The sequence below is a fragment of the Quercus lobata genome, chromosome 3 (genome assembly GCF_001633185.2).
Source record: "Quercus lobata isolate SW786 chromosome 3, ValleyOak3.0 Primary Assembly, whole genome shotgun sequence".
NCBI lineage: Eukaryota > Viridiplantae > Streptophyta > Magnoliopsida > Fagales > Fagaceae > Quercus > Quercus lobata.
Window position 1 is genome coordinate 27,891,033 of NC_044906.1, and position 8,729 is coordinate 27,899,761.

The 8,729-nt window shown below is 30.9% G+C and overlaps 1 protein-coding gene and 1 long non-coding RNA gene across 2 annotated transcripts; both read left to right on the top strand.

Moving 5' to 3' along the window:
* The first annotated feature begins 1,017 nt into the window (after positions 1 to 1,017).
* Positions 1,018 to 2,905, top strand: LOC115979667. Its single transcript, XR_004089137.1, has 2 exons — positions 1,018 to 1,073; positions 2,620 to 2,905. It is a non-coding gene; the product is annotated as an uncharacterized LOC115979667 (long non-coding RNA).
* Positions 2,906 to 2,937: 32 nt separating this feature from the next.
* LOC115980675 (ankyrin repeat-containing protein ITN1-like) lies at positions 2,938 to 8,114 on the top strand. Its single transcript, XM_031102904.1, has 3 exons — positions 2,938 to 3,220; positions 5,028 to 5,578; positions 7,470 to 8,114. The coding sequence occupies exons 1-3, from the start codon at positions 2,938 to 2,940 to the stop codon at positions 8,112 to 8,114; spliced, it is 1,479 nt and encodes a 492-aa protein (XP_030958764.1).
* The last annotated feature ends 615 nt before the right edge of the window (positions 8,115 to 8,729 follow it).

Below are 8,729 nucleotides of genomic sequence, written 5' to 3' on the forward strand. Positions count from 1 at the left end.
TATTGTTTAGAACACAACACACACACACACACACAACATTGATATTTGGTGGTGGGGGATTTGAATTTTGAACCCTAGATGACTCTATTGAAAATATCACTAATAAAAAAATTTTCTTTTCCTTTTTTAAATTCTTTAGTACATAGTTCCTTTATTATATCTCTTACTTGAATTCCTTGATATAAGAATTTTATTTTTATTTTTATATTGTTTAGAACATAGTTCTTAGTAGGTTCTAGACTTCTAATTAGTTCAATCGGTAAAATTTCTTGTCATCAAATAAAAGATCTAGTATTCAAACTCCGCATATACCACAAACTGATTGGTGTCTTGACCTAATGATAAGGAACAATAATCATAGAGGGGACACTATAACTTGAATTCTATCATATCTATTAAAAAAAAAAAAACATTGCTCCTTTAGTATATTCCTTACCTGAATTCTTTAATATAATATATTCCTAGCTTATACTTCCTTCTTACCATTTTAAGTCATTTCTAATAAAGAAATCGATAGTTAATAGTTCAATGATTTGAAGCATAAATGTCTCTATTAAAAGGACAAAACTTAGGTACAATACTTAGATGCTGTTCCTTAGGCTCCCCTCTTAAGATTTAGCCATATGGCTTTTTTCTCATGGGATGGAAGTATATTTTTAGAAGTACAGCCACATAATTGAATCTTAAGAGAGCAACTTAAAAAACAACACATAAATATTATACCTAAGTTTTGCCTATGTTAAAATATCAGAAGATACTAATTGAACTTTAAAGCTCTTGACATATTCTTTATTAGTACATAATTCCTTTATTATATCCCCTTACTTGAATTTCTTAATATAATAAGTTTCTTGCTTGTACTTTATTTGCATAAGTTACTTGATCATAACACTAACAAGAATTTTTCTTTTCCTTTCTCGATGCCTTAATATAGCATGATTCTAGCTTGTACTTCTTTATTACTAAACTATTGTCAATAAATTTGAACCGTGTCCTTAGATAATGTACAGATGGTAAGGAAGGTTGGAATACCAACAAGCTTGCGCTAGCGGAACAAAATCAGATTTATTCAGGTAAGAGCTCTCGTTCTTTTATTTTGTTTATCTTTATTCTTTTCATGCATAGAGCTTTCAATTGGAGATAAACTGCAAAATACTGTCAGATTTTTTTTTATATATATTTTTTTCAATAGTAAAATTGGTTGTCAGCCTAGCAATTCTTCATGAGTCGTTTGTTCCGAACCCAATCAAATGTTTGATACCAAAGATGCCCACTACGCAAGTGGATGCCCGTTTTAATTGCCTACTAGTTTGTAATGCCTATATGCTAATGGACACATAAAAAAACAATTAATATATACTCAATCATCGTTGTTATTTTTCTTCTTTTTAATTCGATTGTTGGAAGAACAAGTGTACTTGTTCGAACCTAAGTGTCCCCATTAAAACTATCGATTGAGCTATAAGATTTTTGGCATTATTTTAGCTTTTGTGGAAATGAAAAAATAAAATTAAAAAATAACATTTTATTGAAAAAGGAAATTCAGGTTCTTGGGTCAGATTGACTGTCAAGTGATTGTTGAATATTTTGTATATCCAAACTGGTTGTAATACAAATTTGATCCCAATTTAGAAGTGGATGAATATTTTTTATTCCAATTATGTAAGTGAAAAAGTGTTATTATATCTTTAGTTGAAGAAGGTGGGGATTGGGGAGAGTGTTCTACAAGAATTTTTTTTTTCCATTAAATCAAATCAAAGTAAAATAACATATGGCCAAAGTTGTGTGCATTCTTTTAGGTCCAATACATTAGGTTTTTTAATTAAATTCAAATATATTGTTGTATTAATTTTAATTATCCTTGAAAAATATAATATTGGTTGTATTTTATTGGTTAATGCAAACATATGTTTAATCAACACAACAAAAGACAATAATGACGTTTTTTGAATTTAATTGGGAAACTTTTTTTTAAAAAAGAATTTAATTGGGAAACCTAACATATAGCGATGAAGAAACTTTACCTAAGTTTTGCCTATAAGTAATAAATAAGTTAAATATATGATTAATTCTATGCTCAGATTTGTCTAACTGCAACATAAGTAAGTTCTCAAGTTATACAGGGATTAGTGATTACTAATCTAATTGGAATTTGAGAATTTGATTTGAACGCTTAATGATCACAGTTTCTATTCAGCGTCCAATGGTAAAGTCCTGGCATGGCCTCAATAGTGCCAGAACGCTTTTGCAGTCTCAATAAGATATGGGCCACGAGCAATATAGGTCTGAAGAGAACCATAAAGAAAGTAATTAAATACAAAACCCCTTGCATGCTAGTTTTATATGTTAGTCATTGACAAATCAATCCGCAAATTCATCGAGGCTTTGCATGCATGTTGGTTAACAGAAAGGCTGTTTATCGCAAAAAGATACTGGTTTCTATATAGTTTATAAGAAAATTAACTTCTAGGAAAGTGAAGGCCTTTTAAATTTTACTATTTAGTCAAATCCTAATAGAATTTAAATAATCTGACCAAGATATAAATCCATAATATGATATTATAAGATTTATTGATTAGCTGATTGCCATATATTTATTAATGTTTAAGTTATCTTTAGGAAACGAGGTCACTCTTGAGATTCAAGAATCAGCTCGCAGCAATGGACGCTGAACTTTTCAATTCTACAATTTCTGGGAATGAAATTAGCTTTGCTTCAAATCCCGAGCAGTTGACAGCCGGGGGGAACTCTGTTCTTCACGTGGCAGCAAAATCTGGAAATGTGCATATCATGGAAAAGGTCCTTGATTGGCATCCACCACTTCTGTATATGACAAATTTCAAAGGCAACACTGCACTACATATTACAGCAAGCTTAGGGCATTCTGACACGACAAAGCTGCTAATAACTTTTGAAAAAGGCCAAGTTGAAATAAAAATGGGGCTACTAAGGAAGCAAAATCTGGAGCGGAATACAGCACTGCATGAGGCTATAAGATATGATCATTACAACATTGTGGAGTTACTAATTCAGAAAGACCCAAGGTTGACTTCGATTACAAATAATGCTGGGGAATCCCCTCTCTTCCTAGCAGTGGATCGAAGATTTTATAAAATTGCTCTTCACATCATAGATACGCCAGGGGATCACCTCCCTTCCTATAAGGGAAGGAAAAGAAAGAATGTCTTGCATGCAGCTGTCATTAATCGCGCCAAAACTGGTAATTATCTTGAACTATATCTTTTGAAGTTTTCTATTCCTTTTTTGTTTTTTAGACAAGTTCTACTAAATTTTGCCAAAGAAGGTTAGGCTGATTATACTTATTATCTTATACAACATGTATGACATACAAGCAGAATTTTCTGTGCTCGGCAATCCACTCTATGTTTAACATTACTCCCAACCACTCGATATACAAATTTTGCATAGCATGAAATCTTCTATTGAATATAGAAATGGAAATTATTCTAGAACCGGTTTTCTTAAGTGTAGCACTTTCGGTATGTCCTATTGATTACAATTTGGTATGCTTATGTTAGGTTCTAAATATAATTTAGTCTTAAATGTTTAGGTTCTAAATATGGGTATGTTGGCAAACTAAGAACAAAAACTTGTCTAGGATTAAATCTTCGGGTCTTTGAAGTGTTTTAGACATTGTTCAAGCTGATATAAGTCTGCAAGGTTGAATAACGTACAAGCTACAGAAAAGAAAATTAAAAAACTAAAGAGCTCGATTGATTAAAAGAGAGCTTTGACCAATTGAACTACGATTATGTAGATCTTTAAATCAAGCTCGACAACCAGCAAAACGTTTAGGATTTGAGTCCAACACTGTAAGGTATAAAAGGAAAATCCCAATACACAAATTTCAAATCTTGAGAGTTACTCCTGTAAGATATGTGAGATTTTGTAACCTTCTAACTCTACAAGCACCTACCAAAGATCAAATTCATATTGCTAGTACTCATTGTGGATAATTTTTTTAATATTTATAATTATTTTTAATTTTAAATATATACTAAAATGCCATTATGTGGTTTGGATTTTTCCTTTTAAATATATATATATATATATATATATATAATAAAGAGAGAGAAGAATAGAAAAATAATCTGAATATGATAAAATAAAACCTCTTCTTAATTTTTTACTAGAAATATAAAATATATAACAAAGAATTTAATTGAAAATATTACAAATGAAAAAAAAAAATCCATCAAAAAGAGTTTGAAGATAATGAGATAATATAATAAATTCATAACAATGAAATTATAAAATTTTTGAAACATGTAATATAACAAATCTTGATTACACAAAAAACATAGACCTTTTTTTTTTTTTTTTCAAATACATTTATTGCTTTTTGAACTTTACTCACAATACTTCTTATATTTGTTTTAATATATGCTTTTTAAAGAAAAAAATGGAAAAAAAAAATCATAATTAAGATTGATTGTGTCACAAGAATTTAAGTGGATTAGTGATATTATCAAATGAAAAGGAGATGGTAGGAAAACCTAAATACAAAAACAAATTTGTAAATTTGCATCTCAAAAGTAAGAAGAATGTAATTTTTGAATAAAAAATTATATTCAAGAAAGTTATATAAATATTTATTTAATTAAATTATTCTCACTTTCAAATTATAATTTTTTTTAAAAAAAATTCTTATATTTATTGAATCGTTATAAAATTATATCCGAATATATTTTGCCTTGCACAATTTCAATTTTCATGTGCAGAATTATTATTTTGATCAGAAATTGCATATCAATTTGTGTTCGTAGTATAAAAATAAGCTGGATTCAACCGAAAAGCAATTAATATTGTCTAGTGAAATTGACAGCAAGGTTGTATCCTAATCCTATCTATAAAAAGGGAATGTAAAATATAAACAAGTTTTGCCCTATGAAATCTGGTGTCTTGATGAATTGAAAAGATTCTAAAAATATTTTCACCTATTCCTCATCAACACATGCTACCTTTAACTAAATCGTAACAACATGATTTTCCCTCTCTCTTTATAGATTTTGTGCGCAAGATGTTGGAAAAATTTCCAGATGCAAGTTTGGAAGCGGATGACTCTGGCAGGATTCCTCTTCATTATGCTGTACATATTGGCAATGACAATGTAGACGTTGTCCAACTATTTTTGCAAAGAAATAATTCCATTGCTTACAAAAAGGACAATGAAGGGATGTGTGCTCTCCACATTTCGGTTAATGAAGGACATGATGGCTTAATGAGAACACTCATTGAAAAATGTCCAGATACTTGTGAATTGTTGGACAACAAACATAGGACAGTTCTTCATCTTGCCGTGGAAAGTGGAAGGATAAATGCGGTGAAACTTTTCATGGAGACATTGGCTTTTCATGATCTCATAAATGAGCCAGATAAAGATGGAAACACGCCTTTGCATCTTGCTGCTTTGCATATAGCTGGCTTCGATGAGTATTATAAAATATTAGAGATTCTTGCACATGACAGGAGAATTGACAAATGGGCTAGGAACGAGGAAGGGATGACCGCAGCTGACATTATTCAATCAAACAACAAGCTTTCTATGAAATTTAAGGTCAGTCTATTAACACTATGCATAGTGAATATATATTGATTAAAAAGTATATATATTTTTTGATAAAATAATATGTAATGCATGAGTCGTAGTTTGTTTATTTAGTAAAGTCTTTTATCATTAAATAAAAAAGTAATATATAACGTATTAGTTTTTAAATTTGATTTTTGTTTTTTTGTTTTTTATAGTTTGTAAATTTGATAACCTATGAATTAATTTGTGATGGAGCTATATAAAAGAATGATTTTAATTCGAAATAAACATATAAAACAAAATGTAAAATATATAAGATAAGGATTTAGTCCAATATGCTGGGCTTGTTGAGATGTGAATACATGAAAGATATTTGACACATGTCAACATCCAAATAGATCCAATCTAATGCATAAAAGCACTAGACTTCAAAAATATATATTCTAATATATACATTAACATTTGGCTTAGTAAATGAAATTTATATAAATATTTATTTATGAATTATATATATTTTTTGTTTATTTATTTTGCTTACAAATAATTGGTAGAGTCTGATTGGAATCAATATTGTCTTCAAGGAGAGAATCAAGCCTGTCATTGAACTGCATGACCTTGTCCATATGGACCGAAATCTTTTGACTTTTAATATTCTTTTGTGCAAGAAAACATCTGAACCTGATAATAATAATAAGGCGGGGTTGACCGCTTGAGGGATCCCACTCCCAACCATGTAGGACTGTTAATGCTCGACTCAACCCACGAACACGACATGGATTTTTTCGGGTTAGGGTTGGACCTTAATGGGTTTGAGTTATAAACGGATCAACCTGAAAGTGACAGGATAATAAATATGTTATAAACGGGTCAACCCGCGTAACCCATAATAGACACGTTTGATACGCCAATTTATTTGTGTCAGTCCAAAACAACCCACTTAACACAACCCATTTAATTTGTATAACAAATAAATATTTATTTTATTTTAGATTTGTCAAATACCTTTTATATCCAACATATATTTTCAATTTAAAAAGAAAAGTGAGTAATTACAAAAACTTATAAGGGATAAAATTGGAAATTGTAACTTTACAAACCCTAGATCTCTAAATCCTAAAAACCCTAAATCTCTAAACCTTCTTATAAATATATATATATATATATATATATTTTTTTTCAGCCCTACTATTCACTTTACTATCTAATAGTTTCACGTCCAATTCTTAAACTCAAAGTCTCAAACCGGTTATTGCTCTCTCTCTCTCTCTCTCTCTCATGTGTTTATTTTTTCTGCATAATGCTTTTGTTCTATAAACTTTAAGCCCATGTGCCATTATTAATATATGAGATATATTAATTGTTGATTAAGGCCACGGTAGTAGCATTTGTCTTGTGTCGTGTGTTTTTTTTTTTTTTGGTGTTTGTATTAGTGTTGGACACCATTTACATATCTTGCAAGTGGGTTTATTAAGATAGTTTATAAACTAGATCTAATGGTATTGCTTTTAAAGATTACAAGAATATGGGTTGAAGACTTGAAGTGTATGCATTGCTTTTGGGATGGAAAAAAATTATTTCTAGATGAATATTATATTTAATATTATGCAGGTTGAAATGAGTTGTATTACATTCTTGTCAACCCAACACGACTCGTTTATTAAGTGTGTCAAATGGGTTGGGTTAGGTCAACCAGCCTTATTAACAGGTCGGGTTAGGATTGAAGGATCATAATACGATTATTAAATGAGTCGGGTTAGGGTTGAGCCATTTAGTCGAATACCCTTATCTTAACACGACACGAACCCGACACACTAACCCGAATTGACACCCCTACAACCATGCATGTGCCAAGATTACGATAAAAAGAAATTGCAATTTCAGGTATTAGTAAGTGACATTTCCTTCTCAACGCTCGCAGAAAAAAATTATGGGTACGTGTAATTTGGAAGGAGTAGATGATGGCCAGACTCCGAAAGAAGTGCAGACTCTCGAGAACAAAGGCCCGTCTATGGCTACGGATGACCAGGAGAACAGAGTAGATGACGGCAAGACTCCGAAGGAAGTGCAGACTCTCGTGAACAAAGGCGCGTCTATGGCTACAGATGACCAGGAGAACAGAGTAGATGACGACCAGACTCCGAAAGAAGTGCAGACTACCGAGAACAAAGGCGCGTCTATGGCTACAGATGACCAGGAGAACATTTCCAATTTCAGTTTAACGTCAATAACAATCATTACAACTGTCACCTACGCAGCAGCCTTCCAACTGCCTGGCGGATACGACAGTAATACGGGCATGCCAGTTTTAAGAAATCACTCAGCCTGTTGGCTCTTTCTGTTTGCTAATTCATTCTCCTTTCTTTTCTCAGCCGTCGGAATGTTCATCCACTACTTTAAGATTTCGAAACAAAGAAAAAAGACCAGACCAACATCTGAAATTTTGCTAGACTTTTTAACTTATTTTTCCATCTGCTTTATGCTCTTTGCCTATTTTGCGAGCATGTGGGAAATCATGATCGGATGCGAAAATCAATCAGTGTTAATTGCCCCTCCCCCAAAATAATGAAAGCCAAAGTTGATTTATTCAACATTATGAAAATTTGTATACAAGCAATATAATTTGGAAATAAATTAGTATGTATCTAATTGTTGAATTATTTCTTTCATTTATCCGGGAATTTTAACTTTAGAAAAAAAAAAGGGGGGGGGGGGAACCGTTTATTTATGTAACAAAAATCCTTAATATATATATATATATATATATTTATATATATTATAATGATTATGTTATCTTCTTATGAGTTATTTATATTAAATATCTCTTAGTATATATTTACGCAAATTTTAGGTTAAAATACAAATTATAATCATTTTTGCATCCTTTAGGTTTCTTTTTATTGTTTTAGTCTTTGAAGTCCTTCCAAGTACTCTAATAACTGTTCAAAAAAATATTATCGTATAATGTAAATTTATTTAGGATGTTCAAAATTTAGTTTATAGAGAACTAGCCTTGCCCAGTAACAACACCCTTCCCCATAAAGAAAATCCAAAATAGCTCGTGAGTATTCCAAAACTATTGTGTTTATAGCTTTACTTTTTCAATAATGAGTTTGTTGATAACCTTTCAACGCCTTCTCAATTGGGACAGAGTTACGTCTATATATTTTATAATGGTTTT